Source organism: Pteropus alecto, unplaced genomic scaffold (genome assembly GCF_000325575.1).
Source record: "Pteropus alecto unplaced genomic scaffold, ASM32557v1 scaffold86, whole genome shotgun sequence".
Taxonomy (NCBI): domain Eukaryota; kingdom Metazoa; phylum Chordata; class Mammalia; order Chiroptera; family Pteropodidae; genus Pteropus; species Pteropus alecto.
Genome location: NW_006442109.1, coordinates 20,651,391 through 20,677,337, shown reverse-complemented (window position 1 = coordinate 20,677,337; position 25,947 = coordinate 20,651,391). Strand labels below are relative to the sequence as shown.

The window sequence follows — 25,947 nt, the reverse complement described above, 5'->3', positions numbered from 1 at the left end:
CGCATTACTGTAACAAAAAGAGCTTTTTATGATGATTGCTATGAGGCACACATATATGGATCTATACATTACCCCATTTAATGGAGAAAAATCATATTACATATAGTCACAGCTCCTGTTTGCACGGATGCTATATTTCTTTGAAGGCCCTAAATGGGCTGTGCCGGGGTTTACCTCCCTTTCCCACACCTTGGACTGGATTACCTCCAAATGGTGTAAAAGCTGAAGATTTAGACCAGGGATCAACACACTATGGCTTATAGGCCACACCCAGCCTACTACTTGTTTTTGTACAGCCTACAAAATAAGAATGATTTTTACATTTATAAATGGTTAGGGGGAAAAAATCAAAAGAAGGACGATATTTCATGACATATCAACATTATATGAAATTCCGATTTCAGTAACTATAACTAGACTTTTATTGGCATACAACCATGCCCATGTGTTCATATGTTGTCTGTGGCTACTTTCACATGACAACAGCAGAACTGAGTAGCTGCAATAGAGACCAGGTGGCCCACAAAGTCTAAACTATTTTCTGTCTGGTCTTTTACAGAAAACGTTTGCCATCCCCTCATGTAGACCATGGTCCACTGGAGCAGAGGGACACTAGGGGTCCTTCCTTTGGAAAGCTACTAAATCAGGATTGTTCTAGCATTGGTTAACCCTGGGTTTTAAGACTTCCCCAAAAGAGACAGAATCCAGGACAGAGCCACCCTGAGAGTGTGGTTGCAGTCCAGAGGGAGGCTGCGGGCCGAGCCTGCCTTCGAGCCTTGCTCCTTCAAAGCCAGCTTCCCAAATCAAGAGTAGTCAGTGTTAGGATAGCTTTTAACCACCCCTTAATCCCATATATAGGCCTAAAGCCCCACCTGTTTTCTTTAGTTGAAGGAGAGAAACTTATACGTGACAGATCCTGCAGTTTGTAGTGAGCCCTGATGGAGATCAGAGGCCCGATACAGCAGGACAGAGAAAGGGGCAGCCGAGGTCATAAACCCACATTCAGAGACTAGGAGGTGGGTTTCCGTGGCCTTCCTCATAGCAGCATATGCACATGGGCACTTGGGATGTCACACCTGACACCGTGTGGTTGGTTTCCATATCACAAGCTATTTCCGATGTCAATTAAGGGTGAGAGAAAACTTGAAATGATATCTCTGCTAAGATTGTGTCTGGCTTTGGTCCTGTGAACATACTCATAAACCTAACTTGTGTATCAAGTCATGATGGTATGTTGAGGAAGAAGATGGGAGAGAGCTAGCCCCTTAGCTACATCCTTCAGATACTTGCTTCATCAACATAGTTTGCACAAATGCAAATAAAACATCCAATGTAGTTATATAGTTGTCATGGTTCTCTAAAGACATATGCAAGAAACAAGTGAGTCAAGACTGAGCATCTGGAGCCATGAGAACAGGGCACTTGTACTGACCACATGAATGGCATTAAACTATTTAGACCTGCTCCCAGATCCTGGTGCTATTAACAAGTCCCTAGTCTCTTTCTAGCCAAAGCAGCAGAGGTGAGGGCAGCAGACTTGAGCCTGTACAGCTTGGTGAATTGTCCATGCTTTATCTGCTATATCTCTGCCTTGCCTTCAACATTCACTGCCCCATACCAGATATAAAATGGATTTTTCCCTTTGGAACTCAAAGCCACATGCACCACTCGAAAAGTGCTGCTCCACTCTGGGGAGATAGCAGAATTCCCCTGACCTGCCCATCATTTAGTGGTATTGCCCACTGGAGACAGGCTGAGAGATCTTTGAGCAGAGAGCCCTTTCCAGGTGAGTTCTAGAACAACTTCTCAGATCATAGGACTTCCAGTGCCAAGGAGTTGTTCATCTCCCCTGCGCCCTTGTCCCAGGATCTCGCTATGGCTGGCCCAGGGTTACCTCCACGTGTGGCCGCTGCCACCTTCAGCCTTTCTGTGCTAGCCCTTAACTTGAGCAACCTGGGGTTCCTTCTTCACTGTTAGGTTCCCAGCCAAATTCTGTCTCCCTGATGCCTCCCTGAGGTATGCTGTGGTGGAGAGCAGGGTGGACCCAGGAGTCAGACGGATTCACGTCCTGTGCTCGCAGCTCAGTAGCTGGGCAACCTTAGGCAAGTCTTTTAACTTCTCCAAGCCTGCGTTTCTTCATCTGTCAGACTGAGATAATAGCACACACCTCACAGGGTTGTTAAGAGGTTTACGGGAAATGCTGTTGGTGAAGTACAGTGCCTGGCGTAATCAGGTTCCCAGTAAGTGTTCATTGTCGCTGTTTTTATTGTCACTATTACTTTTTCATCAGCCCTTCTTGCCCCATGCTCTCAGCATTTTATTTCTGGGTTTACTCTTTATCTCCAGTCCCTTCAGGATGCCAAGATGTCTGTTCACATGTGCCTCTTTCAGCTGCTGCTTCAGGGTAGTATTTGGCCTATTAAAGCCTAGATTGACATTACACCAACCTAAGTTATCTTATCACTGAAAACAAAAGAGAGTTAGTTAGCCTTAATATGGTAACAGGGCATCATCGGCAGTTCCCTGGGCCCCCATCCTTTCTGTATGGCCACTGATGGCAAGGGTTGACACTCACTAACAGGGAGTCATCTTCACCCCTTCCTGACTAGCTCGGCTGTTGTTAAATTCTGCTAAGTCCTGGTTGGTGGCAGTCCTGAAAAAAAGTTTGGTATGCTTTTATTTGGAAAATTGACAAAATGCAAGTAGAAGGTAGAGCAAAAACAACTTCTAAGAAAAAGGAATAATTTACCTGTTGGTGTCTCATGTTCTCCCGGATATGCTTACCTGTGTGGTAACTATCAGAACAGTCTTAAGATCTGATAAAACACACTTATCTGGGGGGGAAAAAAAAAAAAAAGGCATTCTTTTTTTTCTCTACATTCCTCAAACTCCCTCCCATTCCCCTCAGTGCCCCCCACCCCAAAGAAATCCTTGGCCAAATCTAGTTGACATTCAAGCTTAATTTACATTCATTTAATCTACAGACTAAAGGTCATGTTGTATGAAACAAGCTGAAGCTTTTAGGTTGAGATTCTGCTACAAAGGGACCATTTTTCAGCCCATCAGTTGCTTTTATGTAGCTCTTTGGCTTTTAACAGCTCTATATTTTAAATAGATATAATTTACTTCTAGTTTAACTGAAGTTCAACACAATTTTCTTTACTGAAAGGTAGAGTTAAAACAACAAGGGCAACTGATGATCATTTAAAATGCAATTTGTGGAGTTTGTTCTAAATGGAATAGAGTAACCCCTTCATCTGCCACTCAGAAAAAGCTTCTTGTGCTCACCCACGTGCTGGGAACTTTGGAGACCCTGCCTGGGCTGTATGTAAAAACTGCAAAGTACTTGGGAATGTGTTGTAGATAACTAAGCCTACCCTAAAATCATGAGCTGGCAACTGCAAAATCATTCCCATTTTTCAATAGCTTAGTAAGTGAGTGTTAGAGTATGGAATCCTTTCCCTTGAAGGAAAAAATGTCCTCTCCCTATAAGTGACACTTGAGGACTATGGAATCAATCTCTCTAAACAGGAAGACTTTTAGAGGGAAATCCTTGACAGTGTGTTTTATGATGAGTATTAAGGGTAGTCAAGAAGAGAGAAAATCAGTCTGCATTAAAGTGATGAAGGAAGGTTTTATAGAGGAGACAAAATATGAAATGGGCAATGTAAGGTTGGTGAGATTTTATGCAGCCCAGTGTAAGGTTGGGCAGGCAAGCAGGGCAAATCATCTCAAGCATAGGTAATAACTTGAGCCAAAGTCTAGGGACTGGAATGAAAAATTGTATACAGTTGGAAGAGCAAGAAGCCAAGCAGACGTTCCTGCACTGGGGAGTTTGAATGGAGGGTGGGGTAGAACTAAGGTTAGCTTCATGAGAGAGAGCCTTGAATTTCCACTTTTGGGAAATGAATCTGATGGGCAGTTGGGAGTATTGCAGACACTTTACCAGGGGGATCATTAGGAAAGGGGTTTTATAAGACTGATCTGGTGGTGTGATTCAAGAGAGACTGGATAGGAGACAGACCAGAGGCAAGAAGACAATTAGGAAGCTATTGCATTAGTCTAGACAAGGAATGATTCATGTCTGGCTAAGGTGGAGAAGATATATATCTTTGAAATATCAAGAGAGAAAGATGAATCGAATTTGGTAACTAATTGGATATAAGAAAGAGAAATGGTCCATCTGGTCCAGACCCATCTAAAACTGAGAAGGATGGTGGTGGCATCATGGACAGAACTGAGGAAACACGGAAGTGAGTAGTTTAGAAGTGAGGATGCTGAATTTGTTTTGAGATTGAATATGAACTGAAAAGACAGAAAAAAAAAAATGGTGGGGGAGGAAAACTGAGGAATGAAAGAATATTCAGGGAGAAGAGAACATCCTACTTCTAAAACCTCTGTCTTCTTTATGAGAGAGGTCTCTACAAGTCTAAAAAGTAAAAGACAGACTCCAGCCTTTTACTACACGATAGTATAATTGTGTCTTCTTAGGCTCGTCTTAACTATCAGTTTCTCAGACTTCCTGTTTCAGATGACCTTGATGCTTTGAGTACTGTTTACGATTTTGTAGAATATCCCTCAGTTGGGATTTGTCTAATGTTCTTCTCATTATTAGACTAGAGTTATGGTTTTTTGGGAAGATCATACAGGTGACATGACATTCTTATCACTTCATACTATCAACATGATTTATAACTATTAAAGTTAACTCTCTTAGACTGCTCAGGCTGCTATAACGAAATACCTTAGACTGGATAGCTTATGAACAACAGAAATTTATTCCTGGCAGTTCCAAAGGCTGGGAAGTCTAAGATCAAGGCCCCTGCAGATTCCATGTCTGGTGAGAGCCCACTTCCTAATTCAAAGACTGCTATCTTTTTTCACTGAGTCCTCACATGGCAGAAGGGAGGAGAGAGCTCTCTGGGGTCTCTTATAAGGACACCAATCCCATTCATGAGGGCTCACCCTCATGTAGAAGCACCTCCCAAAGGTTCCACCTCTAAATACTATCAGACTGGGGATTAGGTTTCAAATTTTGGGGGGGAAATAAACATTTGTTCTATAGGGTCAATACTACATATTTATGTTTATAGTATTTTGAGTATATTTACAGTCTTTCTAATGTATATAAAAAGTATATCAAATAGTATAATATTTATAGTAGTAAATGTTGGTTTATAATGAGCCCTAGACTCATACTATGTGTTCACTCTTGACTCCTCTATTAGCTGTGTGACCTTTGACAGAGCACACAACCTCTCTGTCTCAGTTCTGTCATCCTTAAGAAGGCAATGACAGCAGTATCAACCTTATGTGTTATCATAAGGATTCAATTCAATAATACATCAAAAGTCCTTAGTATGGTTCTTAAAACTCAGTATGTATTAGCTTATTGTTACTGATAGTTTAGTATTTCTCAAATGTTTCTTTTCTATGCTTCAAGGAATTTTAAAGCCCTGTAATAAAAACAATGGAGATTGAACCAACAGAATTTGCAAGAGAAAAGGCAGATTCTAGAACTCTAAAATTTGGAATCTTGGGGGACTGAGAAAACACAGAGACTTCTAGAAAGAATGTTGTTTCCCAGATGGTTGTTTTCTGGTTAATGGGTCTGAAGGGAAAATATATATTTTGAGTATTGGATTTAGGGAAATTAATTATACTAAGCATAATTTGCAAATATTTTTATTTATGTCCAATGTCTTACCTTTATGTCCAATTTTGTCTTACCTTTATAAGCACAGGGCAATTTATGTGATTCTTTCATTGACCAAATCTTTTTGAAGCCCATAAAAATGGCATGTTTGTCAGACCAGAGGTCCCATCCAGCCAGTGTTCCCATGCTAACAGTATCAACAATTATTTTGTGAGTGAGTATCTCACCCTAAAGTCCTCCTCCAAATGTTTTTTAGAGTAACCACTCATAGCTATTCCCTGTGCTGAGGGTGGAGGAGCCTGAGTAGGGGGAGTAGATTGACAAAACATCTTCACAAATGTTTTTGTTATGTAGGAAAAATGCCACAGGGCAGAGTTTAGGGGTAATTGTTTAATTCTTTGTCCATTTCCCCAACATCTGGTGCGTTATTTGACTATCATTTATATACACTTTTCTGACTATAAGGGGAAGATAAGAATGCTTAGATAAAAATAAAACATTATCTGAAGATACTTGTTGAAGGGAACAATGCAAGCACAAAATATTGTTATTAACAGTTAGTGAAAGATTATTCCAGCAGCACTTCTGCTTCAGAAAATTCCATTAGAGACCTAGGGGAGACAAGTGATTCTCAACCCACTTCAAAACACTCATCTCTTTCTCCTCTAACTCTTTCTGTGTTTATTTGTCCGTATCGTACAACGCAAACCTTGTTTCTGTACAGTTTTGGTCTCTAATTTGTCACCTATAGTCTCCTTGTCTCTTTAAATACAGCTCATTGTTCTTTACTGGGCCTCTGGTGAGGTATTTGATGAATATGTCTTTGCAGATGAATTTGTCTACAACTCAACAAGTGCAAATACGAACTAAGCCCAGTTTCTGAATCCAGTTTCTGCCATGCTAAGAATTTTGAAAGTGAGTCCTGGAACATTTTTTAAATTCCTTCCTTGGAATTCATGCTACCCACCAAATTGTGGGTAGAGATGGTGTCAGGTATAGGTAAGACTGACTTAGAGGCCTACTCTACCTGTTAGAGATTCATTCATTCATTTGACATGTAATAACTGAGCATCTACTGTGTCACAGGCACTACTGTGTATACACGAGAAACAGTATGAACAAAACATACAAATCCCCATCCTCTTGACTTTATCTTTTGAGGGGAAGGGCAAACAAAAACCAAAGTAAATTACATACAATATTAGAAAGTGATAGTGGAGAACAATAAAGCAGGGATGAGATTTAGGAAGGAGGAAGGAGAGGATGCAATTATGTCATATGGGTAGGGAAGGCGTCACTGAGAAGATGACATTTGAGAAGAAACTTGAAGGAAGAGAAAGTGAACCACATGGCTATCTGGGAAAAGGCCATTCAGTCATTGGGAACAGCAAGTGCAAAGGCCCTGAGATGGGACAGTGCCTGGAGAGCTCAAAGAACAAGGAGACTAGAGCAGAGTGTGTGGGAGGGAGTTGTAGGAAAGGAGATCAGAAAGATAATCGCAGGGAGGAAGAACAAAGGAACCAGTTCATATTGGACCTTGCAAGCCGTTATAAGGATATTGGCCTTTATGAGAAGTCTCTAACCTGGCTTTTCAAAGAATTACTATGCTGAGACTAGACTGTGTGTGGGCAGGGTGGGCAGTGGAAGCAGCGAGGTCATTAATATAGCTATCACAATAATGCAGGTGAAAGAAAATGGCTTAGAGCAGAGTTGTAGCAGTAGAGATGATAAGATGTGGACAGTGTCTAGATATGCCTGATGGTTGAGCTCGTGGAATTTGCTGACGGCTTTACTATAAGGTGGCGGGGGGAGGGAGTTAAATGACTTAAATGTTACTGGCCAAGCAATAGAAAGATAGAATTACCATTAGCTGAGAGGGCAGAACTGCAGGTGGAACGGGTTTGAGGGGAATATCAGGTGTTCAGTTTGGGGCTTGTTAACTTCGAGATTTCTACTAGATATTCAAGTGAAGATGCAGAAGAGGCAGCTGCATACCAGAAGCTAGGAGGGGGTCTTAGTTGGAAGTGTACCAGGAAAAAGCGCATACATGAAAAGTGAATTCATGCTATACATGAAAATATTCATTACCCAGACACAGGAAGGCTCTAACCAAGAGTCTGTACATTCCTTTTTAAATCTAAACTTAAAAAAAAAAAAAAAAAAGCTTTTATAAACAACCAAATTAAATAAACTAACTGTATTGTGAGCCTTTGGGGCCAGAGATTTTGTCTTACCTTTATAAGCACAGGGCCCAGCTTATCAAGTGTAGTTTGATAAATAAATAGGTACTTCTAAACCAGTCAGAAATATCTTGGAAAGGAATTTAAAAGAAACCTTTTATCAATCGAGCAAAATGTAAGCCAGTATAACAAATGCTGAGTGCCTGTTCTGGGCAGCGTGGATACACTCTGTGGCTAATGAGGAAGAACAGAGAAGCCCCCAAGGAATGTATTGGCTAGTAGAGGGGGTTGGGGGGAGAGAGACAAATCCTCAAATACAACACAAAGAAAAGGATAATAGGATCCTAAGAGAAGTAAGACGACCCAGTGGGCGATCAGGAAAGATTTCAAGAAGGAGAGGGCATTTGAGCCAAGCCTGGAAGGATGGGCAGGACTTCAGAAGACAAGGACCGGGAGGAGGGAAGAAGCACTTGAACAACAGGTGGTTCATTTTATCTAGAGCATGATGCAGGTAGACATAAACATGTCTGAAAAATCTTTGCCTTCATTCTTGAAAATTATATGGAGTATAGAATTGAAAATGTTTTCTTTTCGGAAATGCCCATAATATGATTGTCCCTTTATCACATGTTTCAAGCAGTTTTATTATGATATACCTTAATGTCATTTCTTCATGTTTCTTGTGCTTGGGTTTTGCTAAGCTTGTCGGAAGTACAGGTTTATAATTTTCATTAAATTTTGGAAAGTTTTCTGCCATTATTTCCTCAAATATTTTTCTGCCCTCCCTGTCAGCCAGAGACTCTAATTTTACATGTATTGGGCTGCTTGAAGTTGTCCCAAAGCTCACCAATAACCTGTTTACTTTTTTAGTCTTTTTTTCTCCATGGGATTCATTTTGTCTAGTTTCTATTGCTATGCCTGAAAGTTCACTAATCTTTCGTCTTCAATGTCTAATCTGTTCTTAGTCCCATTCAGTGTACTTTTCATTTTAGACATTGTAATTTTCATTTCTAGAAATTCAAATTGTGTTTTTAAATGTTTCTATTTAACATGTTTAATCTTGCCTCTAGCTTCTTGAACATTTAGAATACAGTTAGAATAACTGTTTTATCGTTTTTGTCTACTAATTCCTTCATTTAGGTTCATTTCTGGGTGGATTTCAATTGATTTTTTTCCATAATATAGGTTATGTTTTCCTGCTTCTTTGCAGGCCTGGTAATTTTCTATTGGTTGCTAGATATTGTGACTTTTACCTTGTTGAGTGCTATTGCTCAATTAGGTACCCTTTAATTACCATGGGAAAGAAATGCACAGTCTTAAGTAAATTCCACATGGCTGACCATCCTAGAATGACACATTCCAACCTCATACCAAAAAGTCCTACTGTCTCTTTAGCACTCAAGTGAGAAATCAACGGAAACGCAAAAAGAACAGAAGATAAATCCAGTTTGAATCCAGGATGCTCAGGAAAGGAAAGTAGCCATTTTTCTCTCTTGCTGAGGAAAGAAGAATTTATTCATTCATAACTTACTCTGTGGAAGGCTATGGACTATGTGTTGGGGTTATAAAAATAAACAAGGCTCATGTTTTGATGCTATGGTATAGGTAGAACTTCTCGAAGTGTGGGTGGGAATCTATCTGCATCAAAAAGACCTGGGAGCATCTGCTTAAAATGCTGATATCTGGGTACCACATTGGATCTCCTGAGTCAGAATTGATGGAGATTCAGCCTGGGAATCTGTAAATTGCTCCCTAGGGGATTCTAATACACTCAAAATTGGAGAATCACCAGCCTGGAATTAAGGCAGACTGGGCAAGAGAAGGGATGAGAAGCTTGGTAGCTTGAGTTTTAAAAGCGAACCCGACTGCAGGACAGGCTGGATCCCTAACGCCGGGGAGGGGGCTGCAGGTGTTTGGTCATGGTGAGGGTGAATATTTTTTCATATGTTTATAATTTGAAATTTTTTCATTGTGTGAGATATGTTCATTCGTGTTTTAGCTTATTTTTTAAAAATATTTTTCTTACTAATTTACAAATACCCTTTTATAGGAAAGTTATTAGCTTTTTGTGTATTACACATGTTGCCATATTCTTTCCTTAATGATTATAATATTTATTCAGAACTTTCAACTTGCCTGTTGCTATGCTAAGAGCTTTAGGTATGTATGTCAAAAATGTCCTTATCTTGATAACAACCCTATGAAGTAGTCACCATTATTATCATTATTTTTATTCCCATTTTACAGACAGGTCACTGAGGCTTAGAGAGGCAAAGCATTCTGTTCGAGGTCACAGAGCCAGAGAGGGAAAGAACTGAAACCCAGATCAGATGGAAGAGCATGTCTGACTCCAAAGGCCGTGTTCTTTACGCCGCACCTTGGCGTAATCTGCCTCTTAATTTTGTTTATAGGTCTTTTCGTGTTTATACCTGAAAATTTTTATTTTCACGTCATCAAATCTATAAAGCCTTTCCTCTATGGGTTCTCTTTTTTATCCTGCTTAGAATGTGCTTCCCTACCACAAGCTCTCAAGATCCAATAGTCACCTATATTTTCTCATAGTTACACATACTTTTGTTTGAAAGCTATTCAATTACATTTGTATGTGTTCAAAATATACAAAGATTAAAAGAGTCTTTCCCTTTTAAGAAACAGTTGGCCAGAATAAGTTGTGAATTTGCTGGACTCAAAAATAGGCAATTCATGACAAAACAACTTCTTTAAAAAAAAAAGTACAGGAAAGGGTTTGAGATTAGTAACTTAATATTTCACTGCAATATTTTTTTCTTTTTTATGACTGAGAGAGAACTGCCTCAAAATGACACACAGTGCAAGTAGATATAACACCACATCATCTCCGTGTTTGCGTCTCTTTCCAACCTGGAGGAAGAAAGACCCCAGCACAGGAGATAGTGGGAGACTGTACCCTGAGCTGCCTCTGAGGGAGGCCCAATGTTTTTGATTCCTGAGCTGGGTCAGCCAGTTGCTGCCAGTAGAAGACCTTGCTGCCAGTGACTCTCAACTAAGCAGGCAACAGGAGGAAATAAATGCAAAAGGACTGGCGGTTCCCTAAAGGCACCCGCTTGAACTGCAGACAGGACAAGGCTGAGAACCTGGGGTTGGTTGGCACCTGAGGGACACCCAGTAGGAGAAGGGAAAGGTTTAGGAAGGGGGTTATAATGACCGATGGTGGCTTATATTTAGCAGGTTGGGGTGCTTCTCAATTTGTATCTGGTTATTTCTATAAATCGTACTCTCTATTACACTTTGAATTCAGTTGACAAACCGGGCTAGTAAATAGACTTTAGTTAAATAGTGTTAAAATAGTATGAGTTGATTTTTCAAAAAGCAGAATCAGCTGATTTACGTTCAAAATATGCAACAGTATGTTTATATAACAACAGTTTGAACATGCAAAATTGTTTTTATAAGAACTCCGTTTACTTCCCACAGTTGCTTTCTGGAGTAAGTGTTGTGGTAGGTCCTACTTTGTCAAAGGGCTGGGGAGCTTGTGCAGGGTCCTGTGCAGTCAACTAGAAACAGCAATCATCTGCCGCGTCTGTTTTACCTGAGGTCAGAGCATGAAGAAGGCCTGAGGCACACCTGGGGGAGGACATGCTCCTCCAGGGACACCCCTTGTGCATTTTCAGATGTATTCAGTGTTAATAAATATCACACCGAGCTGTTCCCCAAAGCCCTGATCCCAGCTGTAAGTAATTTTGCTGGAGACGTTGGGTTTGCTGGAACTACCCCTTGCAACTGGAATTGACGAGGAGTCTTGAGCCCAGACAAGCTGCATCAGCTTCTGTGACTTCCCAGGCTTTGCGTGCTAGCGGTCTGGCCAAGGTTTGTGGGTGGACTCCAATCCAACACTCGTTAATTGTTTGTTAAGCATTTTGTTAAAGAACCCAGGTTCAGAGCTCATGCATGCACCTTATTCAAGAGAAAGTGAAAGGTTTATGTTATTACTTAATAGGCCAGCAGCGCGTCAGCCGTTTCTGGTTTTGTAGTGGTATTGACATGAGGCAGGAGGAAGACAGCCATGTCTCAGGGACTCTAATTGGAGAACCCTAGCATCTCCAATCTCCCCTTTTCTAAGGATTAGTGGAGTGTCTGCCAAAGTAAAGTTATCCTAGGCAAATGGGCACAAAGAGAAACAGGTAAACGCGCACTAGATAATCAGTTCCCATAAACAATGTCACTGCCAGTTAGAAAGGAACATCATTGACTGAGCACATTACCCACCTAGTTGAGCAAGTAATCAATAATGAAGTATTTATTAAGCTATATACTCGATGCCATTCTAATAGTGAGAAAGGGAATGGTTCAATGAATGGGGCAAACAGATAAAGGATGAAACTATCTCTACTGATAAGACCCTATCTAATTAGAAACCAGAATAACACACAAAAAATCGTGCCAACCACCAGCCACATGGTGACGCTGCTGGGCTCAGGAAGGGGCAGTCAGTGGGAATCAGGGTCTTTGGGAAAGGCTGGGCAGGATTCAGCTGGACACTGAGGACCCAAAGCAGGATGAACCAACACTGGCATTTGGCCACCAGGTCATTGATATGGGATTGCCAGGCCTCGTTCACTTGAGCTGACAAATGCCTAGACCTTTGGCTGATCTTCCTGTAAGGCTGCAAGAAGGAGGTAAAGCCCCAGAATTTCACCCCCATACAAGGCAAACCCCACCTTCCTGTTGGGATTTACAGGTTGTTGTCACCATGTCTTGGCCCCAGTGTGAGGTGTGAATTCCTGCCTTTCCCAGGGGTGAGCTGATCCCAGCTTCAGACCCTTGTGAGGGACTCCTCTAACTCCAGTAATCTAACCTTCAAAGTACAGACAGTTGGGCCACCACATGATAGTCCTATCTCTGCAGTCCAAGGAATCTCAGTTGATGGCAGACTGATTATCGGCTCCCTGGAGCTGTTTCTACAGGATCATTTGCATGCATATAATAATGCCAATTTGCATAATTAAGGAGAGTCCTAAAGAGTATTCTATTGTCTATGAAAAATGGAATTTAAATTACAAAATAGGTCAGATCTGAAAGGGGACTTAGAATTTAAACAGTGTTCCAGCTAGCAGAACTGAGCCTGTGCTCGGGGAACTTCAGAGAAGCCTTGGCAGGACACATTATTTTAGCAGCGTGCAAACCAGAGCAAGCTGGTGACATCCGGCAGTTTGCTATCTTGCTTTTTCCTGAATCAGTCCTGAGAGTCAAAGGTGAGAGGAAGGGAGTTCAAGAGGGCAGCCAGCTAGCCACCTGGGTTTTGTGTTCAGAAGAGCAGTGACAGCTCACCCACCACATTTAGCTCTGTCCGTTCTGATGAGAAAGAAGCACTCTTGATTAAACCTTTCGCTTTTGCACAGAAAATATTTCTCGAAACAGATGCATTTTCAACTAGTAAAAATCTAGTATTCTGTTCATATTCGAGATGAACTAAAGCAAAAATTTTCATTTCAAGTTGAATTCAGACAATCCCTTTAGCAAAGGATAGGCAGCATGGAAAAGGAGATGTGGTCTGAGAAAGTGATACTCAGTCTTGGAAGCTGTGGGTGAGCCTGGGCCAGCTGCTTTTCTTGCTTTCTGTGTACCTCAGCTTTCTCATCCCTCTCCCCCTGACTCTAGGTTTCTGGGTGTTCCTCTCCACCCCTCCCCCACTCCCTGGTGGGAGCAGAATATGAAATCATCTGTCTAATCCAACATAAGTAACTAAGGCCAACCCCACCCCAGCTTACCCAGGGTAGCTCCATTTTTATTTGTTTCATACTTTGGGGTTTGGTGATTGATGTGAGAAAAAGAAAAGTCTTTTGGCTAATGAACGATTAGAAAATCACTGGACTAGACAACTGGTCTAGTTCATTCTAAGTTTGTTTATCTAGAAGGAACAGTTCTGACCAAGTTATTTCAAGTCATGGCATGATATTTGGGTTCCCAGGGAAAGCTGGGTCATTAGACCCATCTTTTGGGTTAACACAATACTTGCATGCTCTCTTCTCTCTCTCTGGATTACTAAAAACACAGCAGAGTAAAAATCACCCATCATCTCAACATATCTTTTAAAATTGTATTAACTAAGTAAAAGTCCCCTTTTATCCCCTAGTCTCAGTCTCCAGAGAGAAAAAAAATCTCAGTTAATGGTTTGTTTCATGACCCTCCCAACTTTTCTCTGTGCTTATCCAGACAAATCTAGAAACTTTTTTTTTTTTTCCAACCCAAAACTTGTGTCATGCTATGTGACCTGGGCCATTACTTGCTTTGATCACTCAATACTAAGGCCATCCTTCCAGATTAGTACATGTAGATAAACCTCATTTCTTTTTCATCTGTTTAACAAGTGTCTTAATGATGAACATGTAGGTTGTTTGCATGTGTTTGCCATAATAAACGAGGTTGCCATGAGCGTTGTTGTCCAGATATCCTTAAATATTCTTCCTAGAAGTGAGATTCCTAATCCATAGCATTTTCTTTGTAATAGATACTGCCAAATTCTGTCTCACATATTTCCAGTTGAATTTAAAGCCAGCTCATGCTGCCTGATGCCTGCTTAGCAAGAAGTCAATTGTTTTTCTGCTGGGGATCCTTCCTTGTCCATGAATGGCCCATGAATTCCATGGGTTCCATTAACCCAATGAGACCAGTTCCATGTTCAGAGAGAAAACTGGAAGGGTCTGGTCAGGCCACTAGCAGGACTCATTTTAGCTGTTTCTTTCTACCATTTCTGCCGTATGTTGTCAATGTTGTCAAGTCCCCATGCAATGTGACGTGTCCTTGCCCATTGCTGCATTGATCTTTTCACTGGAGCGATGACCCTGATACCCCACAGTTTCTTCTGGGGGGACGAAGACGTGTTGGCCAAGGATGCCCTAAGCCTGAGCTCTTGGGGGTACCACTCTTTACACTGCACTCAGGGTGACAGCTGTTTTTCCCATAAAATGTGTCCTCCAAGCTAGCATGGCTGGGTTGGGAGGACATCCCACCAGTGCTATGGATTTATCCTGTGCCTAACCCATCTTCTTCCCAACACTATCGGATTTTCACATCATAAACCCAGGTTAGCAATTTATTGTCGCCTACTCTGAAGGCATGCTCTCCCTGGGAGCCCACTAATGTGCTTTCTGACTTGAACCCTAATCTCCCCAGTGGAAAAGTTCTAGTCCTGGAACCAGGCACTGTTCTCTGCACATGGGATACAGACAAAGAAGAGAACAAGCTCTCCTGCTCTCAAAATGCTTCCATTCTTTGGGGAGCAGGGGCAGGTAATAAATAAATGTATACATAGACAAGACCATATTAAATAATGATAAGTGTCACAAAGACAAAAACCCAGGGGAGGTGATGGGGGAGTAGTTGCTGGGGCTCCTTATAGTTGAAGAGTCAGAGAAAGCCTTCCTGGTGAGGTGACATTTGAGCTAAGGCCTCAGTGAAGATGTGGGCACAACTTACTAGGCACTGCAAAGACCCTTCCATGATGATGGCCAGTGTGACTGGAGTAGAGCACTGGGTGGGAGTGGGGGAGGGGGAGGGCTCAAGGCAGGGCCACCTGATAAGTAGATCATGCTAGACACCTCCATGATGATGAGCTGTAAGACCTCTTCCAGCTTCACCATTCTCAAATCCTAAATCAAGATTTAGGAAGCCCTTTATGTCAAATGTGACTCCTTAATTTGACAATCTAGATTTTGTGGCTTTCAATTTTGGATTTTCTTATTTTTATCCAAATTTTTAATCATTATTATCAGAAAAAAAAAGTTTCTGACTTTTTTGTGAACATATCTTTTCATACCCTATCTTTCACCTTGATGCAATCTTACACAGCCCAACCTTGTTAAAAAAAATATTCCCAAGTGATGAGTACCACAATTTACTGGTAAATATCTAAATTGACATTTAGCGTATAAATGAAGCCAATAGGTCAGGAAATGAAAACTTCTCCTTCATCATTTTTTTTTTTTTTTTTACAGAACCTGAGCCTACCCCAGGCCAATAATAAATATAAAAAAAGAAAGGCTAATTTTTCCTATTGATACTTCTGTTTTTTCAAACCGCTCCTGCTGTGATCCCCCAGGCAACAAATGAAGCATTGTGAAATCTTTAATGGTCCTCTCAATGGACAATTATACCTTTTTTGAACAATCAATTTTGTCAGTAGTACAGTTGATTACATTCATTTATGAAAATGACTAAAAACAGTAAATCAAAATTTTTTTTCTATCAAGTTCTGTTAAGATAATTATCAGAGCCACGATGAAAGGTATAGTAGACCTGGAATCAGGAAACCTGGAGTTGAGCCCAGTTCTTCTCTGAGCGGGCAGTGTGACTGCCAGTAAATGATGCCACCTCTCTAAGCCTCTATGTTCTTAGCTGTATTAAAAGGAGACTAATAACTCCCAAATTACTTTAGCCAGAGAGCTGTGGAAGCGGGAAGGGAAAGGTGTGTTGTGGGGAGGAGCACCTGGGTCGGTCCAGATCTTAAGGTGGGGGTGATATGTGCATGTTCGTTTGATTATTGATCTTTAAGTAGGTCATGTATATTTTTTTATACTTGTGATATATATGATATATTTCACAATAAATTTCTAAAGCAGTCAATAAATACTTGTTGACAGACTTGAAAAAAAAGTAAATACAGTAGTTTTCTTCTGGACCTTCTGGAAAACAGAATAAACCTACACAGAAGACAAAACAATTTTTTCCCTCGACTCAAAACATGTTCTTTTTAAAAAGAGTTTAATTGAAAGAGCCATCAGTGAAATGAATAAAACAAAAGAGCATGTTACGCTCAGTATAGCTTCCTCCCACCTGGCTTCCCATTCCTCCTCACTTGAAGTTTTTTAGATTTCTCTCCAGAAATAGTCTAGAAAGCCAAAGACAAAGGGTGAATCTTGAAAGCAGCAAGAGAAAAGCATTTGTGTGTGTACCCCTTTTGTATGTAAGTGAAACTATATTATGCATGCTGCTCTCTACTTTGCATTTTTCACATATCTTGGAGGTCTTTCAATATCAGCTTTATGGATTAAAATTTTTTCATAGTATTTCTTGGTATGGCTACACTTTGTTTAACCAGGTTTAATAATAAATAATTATTATTTATTAAACATTAATAAATATTTAGGTTACTTCCGTTTCTGCTCTCACCCACATTTCTGCAACAACCATCTTTAGGCTTACGTCTTCTCACACACACATGAGTGCATCTGTAGAATACACCTCCAAGTATAATTGATGGATCAAAAGATAGATCCATTTAAATTTTAGGAGATTGCCAAAATACCCTCCAAAGAGAAAGCATCCCTTTATACTTCCATCAACAGGATACAAAGAATAATACTGCTTTCCCAACGTGCCTGTGATATTTTTATTTACCTATTTATCAAACCTAAGAGGTAAAAATAGTATTTTATCATTTGGATTTATTTAAGTCAAAGGGAAGATGAGGCACTCTTTTCTTTCTCTGAGCTTCTGGTTCAGGTCTATTGCCCAGTTTCCTTTTGTGTGTGTGTGTGTGTTTCTTTACTTATTGCTTCGTAACAGCTCTGTATTTATGATCTCTTTACAATTATTTTTCTAGGTTTTTGTTTCTCTTTTGTTATTGCTTGTAGTGTTTTAACCTCTTGTATAAATTTTTAATTATTAGATAGTCAAATACATCACTTTATATATAAAATGGGAGTTGTTTCCTTCTTCTTAGAAAGTCTTTCTTACTAATGCCATTATTAATATTTTCCCAGGTTTTCCTCTAGTACTTTTACTAACTTGTTTTTCACTTTAAAATTTTTGATCAATATCGTTTAATTAACTTATTTAGTGTAAGGAGTAAAGTAGGGATTCAGCTTTTTGATTTCTCTCCAGATGTCTATCCAGTCGTATTGTTACCAGAGAGTGGGGATACGCACCCAGAGCGTTGTCCAGGTTCTTGATGTCTCGAACAAAGAATTGAGCAAGACACCAAAATACAGTAGAAAAGAAAGGTTTTATTAGAAAGGAAAGTACACTTCCAGATGTGGAAGCGGGCCTTGAGCAAGAGAAGCGTGGCTCAAAAGGCCTGGTAACAAAGACTTTAGAGTTTCTATCCCTTTTTGCTGTGCGTGGTTACTTTTCTTAGAGGAGTGGGCTTCCTTGATTGACAACTAAGATTGACAGGGCTCAGTGATTCATCATTTGCTTTCTGCCCATGTTCGTGCCCAGAATTCAGTCTGTTATGATATTAAGAAATTCTGGGCATATGCATCATATAATGATGGTATAATGAGACTCAGGTAATTGATGGTCGTTGGGGTCTTCATTGCGCAGATGCAAGTGACTGGCTTAAACTGGTACCTAAATCTCTGCCTACTGGTTTCTTTCTGTGAGTTTAAAAAATGCCTTCTCGCTTGCTTAATTGTGGGCGGATTAGGGCGGACCCCTTCTAAGATAAGATGACCTCAGTGTCTTTGCAGGCAGACCCGAAACCCCCTAACTTTCCTACCTACCTCTTTTCTAAGAGCCATGTAAAAGAGCCATCCCTTATTAATATGGATGTTGAGGGACGGGAGGTCTCTTCTTCCATATCTGCTTTCTGCTGAGAATCGCCATAGTCCGTGCCTATCCCTTTCTGTCTCAGTCAGAGTGGGGTCTTGGGTTTCCTGCTAAAGTGCCAACCTCAGTCCCTAGACAAAGAAAGAAGATACAAACTTATTATTTAAACCATATATCTATTAATTGCTATTATTGATTTGCCTATTAAGTGAATAAAGGGAAAAGGCTTGGTTAATATGTTTCTTAAAGAGTAAAAAGAAAGACCTTTGGCTTAAAGTCCCCCGCGGCCCTCCCTACCACCCCACCCGCCCCAGATTCTAAGAGCCCTGCCTGGCTTAACACCATTTCTGCTTAACAATGGACTGATGACCCGTATCAATAGCCAGAGGATCTGAGTCCCCAGGGCAATTAGCAAGATTTGAGGGAGGGAGACTTTTTCCAAAGAAAGGAGGGAAAAAACTTAACTAGGTTTACGGAAAAGATTAACTCTGCAAGAGATGTCCCATTTCATTTCCTGCTAAAAGATTAAGAATTTACAAGTGATGTCCCGTCTCAGTATTAACTGCATTTCTTAACTAATACATTTCTCTCCCACAGTTTTGAAATGCCACATTATTTAGGTCTAAAAATTGCCATATCTAGAAATTGAAAATTCTTGGATGGTAAGTTGATAAATTAACCAAGTCCTTCCTGGCACATTCAAGGAACCATCAGAACAATAGCATAGAGTGTACTTACCATGTACTGGGCCCTGTTCTAAGTGCGTTGCATGTATTTGCTCATTTAATCCACATAACCATGCTATAAGGTAGGTGTTATGAGCTTTATTCACAGACACTGACGCATAGAGAGGTTAAGTCACATTGCTTATGAGTGGCAGAGTCGTGATTTGAACACAGGCAGTTTGACTTTAGAATCCATGCTTCTGTCCAGCACTCTGCTGCTTCCACAAAATGGACAACATTTTTGTTTTTGTTTCCTACATTCCAGGCACTGTTCTAAGAACTTCACATATAATAATTTCACAACAATCCTAAGAAGTAAGCACTACTACTCTCTCCATTTTACAGATGAGCAAACTGAAGCAGATTATAATTGGAAAATAAAAAAGGAAGGGGGAATGGTATGAGATGAGTCCAGGAAAAGAGGGCTTATGCTCTATCTTTAGAGCAGCAAGGAATCAAAAAAGTGTTTGCATCAGGGCTAACCCAGTCAGGTTTGGTTTTTGTGAAGCTCATAAGGAGTGGTGTGGAGAATGCAAGGAGGAAGGGGCTGCACGGCAGGTGCAGGGGAAGCAGATGTCAGGCTAATACTATGCTGCACCACATGGGCCCTAGCACCACATGTGGCATCCAGCAGGCAGTGTCCACATGGCATGAGGATCACTACCCTTTGGGGCCAGGGACAGAGCTTAAGCCAGGTGCTTATATTATTTACATTTTCAGAAAAAATCAAAGTGTCAAGATCAAAGTCGCCCCTGCTCACTCAGCTAGTAAGTGCTTGCTCCTAACCACTAAGCCTACCGACTCTCTTTATTCAGGCTCACTGAGCCCTTCATGTAGCTCATTACAGACTTAAAAATTGAATTGAGCAGTTCCTTCACCATCCTCGTTTCCGAATTTTCCCAATTTGGTAAAAATCAAGGAGATTCTTTTGACAATATTGACAAATGAGCTTCTGATACCAAATATCTTTAGATCTTTTAAGGGTTTATTTTCTTTTTTAGGTGTGCTTTTCTCCAGGTTTCTGCATATTCTCCTGAAGTTACTTCATGAATTTTGTGATTGCTTTCTTCTTGTCTGAATAAAGGGCAAGTTCAGGGCCCACTGCCTACTGTGCTGCTAGTAACTACCCTGTCTCCCTGCAGATCCGAGTCATGGTGGACCTGTGCAACAGCACCAAGGGGATATGCCTGACAGGTAGGCTAGCCGGGCTGCCGACAAAGAGTTGCCCACAAGGTGACCATGTGTGCTAGCCCAAGGGCTGGGACAGGATGCACACCTAGTAACACTTTAGGTTATGAAAATGCATGTTGATTTACTTTTACCAGATGTTTTTAATGGGCTGAGAATCAATTGTAATATAATTATGAATAACAATAATATTTTCAGTATTGCCATAGAAATAGCCATGGAAAATAACTAGGTATTGACTAATTAGAAATGTGTGGTACCTTAAACTGTTGACATAGATATATACCCTATTCCCATTAGTTTTTAAAAGGGATTTAAAAAAAGAAAGGAAAAAGAACTTGTTAAGTGGTAGGGTTCTCTTACCAGAGAATTGTGTTCTTTTAACAGAAGTAATTATTTCCCTGCATCATACATATATGATACATGTAGCATGAATGGGAAGCTCTAGAAGCAAACTACTAATTAGTCAAGAAAACACTTTTTAATGAAGAGTGCTCTATATAGTGCCTACTATGTGCTAGGTGGGACTGGTGGTTGGTTATACACTGCCTCTCTCTAGTCAATGAATCATGGACAAATAGGAGAGAGGGAATCGACCTCAATGCACATCAAGCCTTGGGACAAGAAATGGCTGATATATGGGGCAGGGGACAAGGGGAGCGGTTTTGATATGACTGTCTACACCTGAGACTGACAGAGTCCTTCATCTCGTCTGTGGGGAGGGGCCTCCTGCCTTCAGAAGCTGGGAGCAAGGAAAAACATAGACCTCAGAGCAGTCATCCAGGGGGGGCCTGTAGAACTTGATTCCACACATTGCATTTCCTGCCTCTCCAAAGGGGGTATAGCATTCTGAGGAACACAGGGAGAAATTCTTTTTGCATTAAAAGTCAATTATGGAATAATGCACAGCTCTCGTGGACTTTAAAAGATAACCAAAGACTTCATGTCTTCTGAAGCATTGTTGGGCCACCTTAGTCTGTGGCCCCGGGCTCGAGGGTGTCCCATTCACACTTTACTTGCAACTAGGGCTGCTCTGGTAGAGGTTGAAAAACCCTGCACAATGTGTATGGAGTAGTAAGAAACCTCACCCTTTTCGGCAGTGTTCCCCGTACCTCATGGGACCTGTGTGCAGTAGGTATTTAATGGGAGTTTGTCGAATGACTAAACCTGGGGCTGATACAAGAGATTAAATGAGGGGGTGGTGGGCTAGTAAGAAAGATGCAGGACTCTGTCAGACCCCGAGTCCAAGTCTGCGTCTCACTTACTTGGTTTGGCCTCAGGTAGAAAAACTGTAATTCTGTGGCTTCTCGAGAAATGCTAATTGAATCACTCAAGTCACATTTCAGCCCTTAAAGAAAATTAAATATCTTCGGAACAGCTTGGTCCATTATTCTAAAACTCTTGTGTCTTAAGCACCTTCCTTCCATCTCTGGAAGTGCCTTTTTCAGAGTTCCCACGTGTGACAGTAATGAGTGCTAGAGAAATGCTCAGATGGATGAAATTACAGGCACAAAAGCCCTGTTGAGAGGCACAGGAAAAGCCTCTTCCTTTCTGATTTTTATAGTAAAAGGAGAGCCAACCTTTTCAGTGAATGCAGGATGGAGCTATTGAGACCACTTAGGGAAGATTGACAGAGATGGGGGAGGGGGGTGAATCCATACTGGAAATGGGTTGAGGAGTTTATTCTTTGGCACTTCAAAATGCTTTTCGAAAGCCAGCACCTTCTCCTTTCATGCCAGATTGAAATTGGGGCTCCTTTTACACAGAAAGCTCTTCCATTAGAACTTTAGTGTGAAAAATACAAGTTACAAAGTGAGGTGGTACCTTGGGATAGGTCAAGTTGTCCGGATTGGAGATGGGGAGGTGAAAAGACCCAGGACTGGGTTGGCAACTTCAGGCAGAGGGGAGAGAGCCTTGATCCAGAGCCCCAAGAAGATGCTGGCAGGAAGGGTTAGCGGGGTAAACCCTGGGCTTGGGGCCTGAGAACAAGATCTAGCTTTACAGTAGATTCATCTTTGAAAAAGCAGGCACTTGTGACTTGAGGCTTATCCAGCTGTGACCATGAGACCCCATTTCTCCTCCTTTCCTAGACTTAGCTGTGGTTGCTATGGGGATAAGGACAGATGCTGTGTAGTTTTGTGTAGCCTATGACATCTCAGGTAGGAGGAAGGCAATTCGCTAGCTAGAGTAGTTAGGGGTTTTTGCTTTTCTGGATGCATCTTAACCCTGAGCCCAGGTTTCCTCGGAACTCCAGAAGTATATCTTCTAGGAGAGCAGGTATCTTGAAGAAGGTAGATTATTCTTCACTTCCAGTGGCCTCCACATATGTGCTTGTTGGAAAATCTCTGAACCATCACATTGCAGAACTGCTTATTGGACTGAGATGCTTTAAATCTACAGTGCTCATGCTCCTTGCATCCAAGTGACTCCAATCCAGTGATGGCACACATCACTACACCTTATCTTGTATCCAGGCAGACATCAATAATGCATCACAGTTGCTGCAGCTCATGGCCTCATGTTGTTCTTTCCCGGTGCTCTAAAAAGTTGTACTAATCAATTAGAATTGGCACTTGAAATAAAACCTATTTGCCATCCCTACTCTAATTTTTTAAGGTTACTGTGGCTGTAGTTCAAAGTTAAAATGCACCAAATAAATAGGATTAGACCAAAGCTACAGTTTAATGGGGGCACGTGAGGAAAGATACCTTTCCAAGTCCGGTGTCCTGGGCAGCTGCAGAGGGTGTATTAGCACTCATAGGGTGGAAACTGAGGCCTCAAAGCCGTAGCCGGTGCAACTTTTTAGTAAAGAGATGGACAGGCCGTTCTCAGCTAGTGCAGGTGATAGTGTTTCACTCAACCGGCTTCACAGGGCAAACTGGCCGGTTGTCTTAGTGTTGGTAGATTTTGACAAGGAAGAAGATCTAAGTGGCTCAGGTCCTAACAAGCAACTAGCCAATTATAATCAACTCTGGCTAGGAGTGTGAGGTGGGGATAGTCAGAGCCAGCTATGTCATTTGCAGGGCCCAGTGCAAAATGTAAAGGCAGGGGCCCTTGTCCAAAAGCCAGGGCAAAAGCTTTTCTCCTTTTTTCCATGGTCTCTCTCTCAACCTGCGATGGAGTGGCTTTCTGTTTGCTATTTGACGTTGGATTCCCTGAAGCATGGGATACTCACCTAGTGAGTACAGACCCTCCCAGGCACAAGATGCCCCACTGTGACTCAGGCATGCTGGGCACACACCCAATCCTAGCCTTGCCTGCACTCATGCCCAGGCCCCCACCGGGGTGGAAGGTGGCAGCAGTGATGATGGGGCAGGGAGTGGGAGGAATACATCCACATCAGGGGGCCGGAGAGCAGGCAAGAAACCTGTCCTGGGGAGGCAAGGAAGCAGGACCACATACAAACCAAGGCTCCAAGTCTCTGGAACATGCTTCATCATCTCATCAGACTTCATTTACAAAACAAAAATTCAAAGTTAAAATTATTAAGAATTTCTGGTTAGCAAACACAGAGCAGTAAACCCAAGCACGAGGTCTCCTTCGGGGCCTGGGGCCCTGTCAGCTGCCCTCAGGCAGGCCAGGAAACCAGCCTTTCGAACAGTATTAACAGGAGTGTCCTGTCCACAAGTATTCCTAGAGGGCCTGTAATTCAGGAGAGAGAAGGGTCAGGAGCTGAGAAAGCATCCCGAAAAAGTTTTCTGAATGCCCAGTTGGCACATATAAATAATGTGACATTTGACAGTATTAAAATGGCATATATTTGGGGCTTCTTCTAGCTATAAGGAGCCCTTGGGCAGCTCGGTTGGCGCCCTGAGAGGACAGTGGGACAGAGGCTTGCCATTGCTATAAGCATGCTGCTTCTGAGCTCTTTGAAACTGTCTGTCATCCTTTCTCTTCTGAACCTTTCTTCTCCATCAGCTTCAGGGCACAGGACCCACTGGATTCCCTCCTATGTCTTCGGATCGCTCTCTCTCTCTCTTTACTGGTGCTTCTATCACCTGCCTCCCCCAGATGGGGTGTATCCCCATCTTTCTTCATTCCAAAATTTGGCTGCTCCAGACATTTTACTCTTGCATCAAAACTAATAGCTCTCAACCTTTCTAGGATCAGAGACCTCTTATAAGTATCTGCTGGTAGTGACTGATTCTTTTCTCAGAAAATTTTCACATCAGATGAGGAGGTTGGGGGTGAACCCAGGACCCAGGACCCAGAACCATCTGCATCCCAATTACCTATTACCTGCTTGGTAAAAATATAGGTTCCTTGGCCTCTAAATCTAAACTGATTTAGAATCTCCAGATAGGGTCCAGGTAGTTGCATTTTAACAACCATTCCAGGGCATTCTATGGACTCAAATGACTAAGAATTGTATCCGTAGGGGGTCAGTGAATCTTAGATTAGGAAACCCTAATCTAAGCACTTCACTGTAGTGACACCCTTGGCCATGGATAATGTGTCCTAAATGTATAGCTCCAGCCAGGACCTCCCTCCAGTAGTCCTGCCGCATGGAAATGGTTATTGGACTGTCCTGGGAACTTTTGAAACCTATTATATGTAGCTGATTCTTGCTCGTTCACCTTTTTTTCCCTACTAATCTGCACATTTGAATTTGGCTCCATCTGTACTCAAGAATGATGATCGATTGATTTCTTTGGACTGTCAACTGTCCACATCACTTTCTTACCAGTGTATGTGTGTGCACCATCTGGTGGTAATATCCTGTGACCACAGGCTATTCTGACCCTAGAAAATACGCCATTTTCAGCAAATCATTATTGCCCACAGTAGGACTATGTGAATTGAAAGCATACCTTCAAACACATATTTTTCCAAGAGTCTTCACATCTGTAAAATAGCTTCTCTCCATTAATATCTTAGGTTCCCAGCCAAGATGCCTTCTTTGTCTCCTACTCAATCAGAAATGCTGCTCTGCTAATTCTTCTGAAATATCTCTTGAATTTCTAACTTTCTGTACAACTCTACAGTCACCAAGCATATTCATCTATAACCATGTCCCTAACTTTAAATACAAAGACTCTCTGAGTATTTTCTCCCCACCCCGTCTTGTCTACTTTTCTCTTTCTCTCTCTCATCTAATTCCCTAGTTCTCTTCAACTTCCATTTACAGAGATCTCAAATGCACACTAATTTCACCGTGTCACCTCCCCTACTCAAGAATCTACTGTAGCTCCCTGCTGATTCATAAATACCGTCTATACCTCTCTATTTCCTGCTTGGCATTCAAGTGCTGTTGCCCACCGAGAACCTAGCCTTATTTCTACACATGCCAGCTTGGTCAGTCTTCTCTTCTTGCCCCGAATTTTGCAAGTTCCCACCTCTGTACCTTCGCTCCTGCTGGTCCCCCACACGGGATGTCCAGTCCTCACACCTGCAGCCATTGCAGGCCCATTATTTCTTCATGGCCCCAGCTCAAGGTACATCACCTCTGGAGGACTTCTCAGACTGCCGTGTGCCCAAAGTGCCCCAGTACCCCTCTGGGGGTTTGCTTCTCTGTAGCTTCCTCACATTTCATTGTGATTTCCAAGTGTCTTCTCTAGGTAGGTAAACACAACGGACTCAGGGGCCAAGATTTCTGCTTCTTAGTAGGTTATGGTGCACATAGTAAGTGCTGAGTAAATAATGGTTTCCTGAAAGGTCATAAGCTTGGATT

At 41.6% G+C, this 25,947-nt stretch overlaps 1 protein-coding gene across 1 annotated transcript in view; it reads left to right on the top strand.

The window, feature by feature from the left end:
• Positions 1–25,947, top strand: part of GLDN (gliomedin) — a 54,510-nt gene that overhangs the window by 5,496 nt on the left and 23,067 nt on the right. The window contains exon 2 of the mRNA XM_006920363.1: positions 20,231–20,282. Coding sequence (XP_006920425.1) covers positions 20,231–20,282 — 52 coding nt within the window. The remainder of the gene's footprint in view (positions 1–20,230; positions 20,283–25,947) is intronic.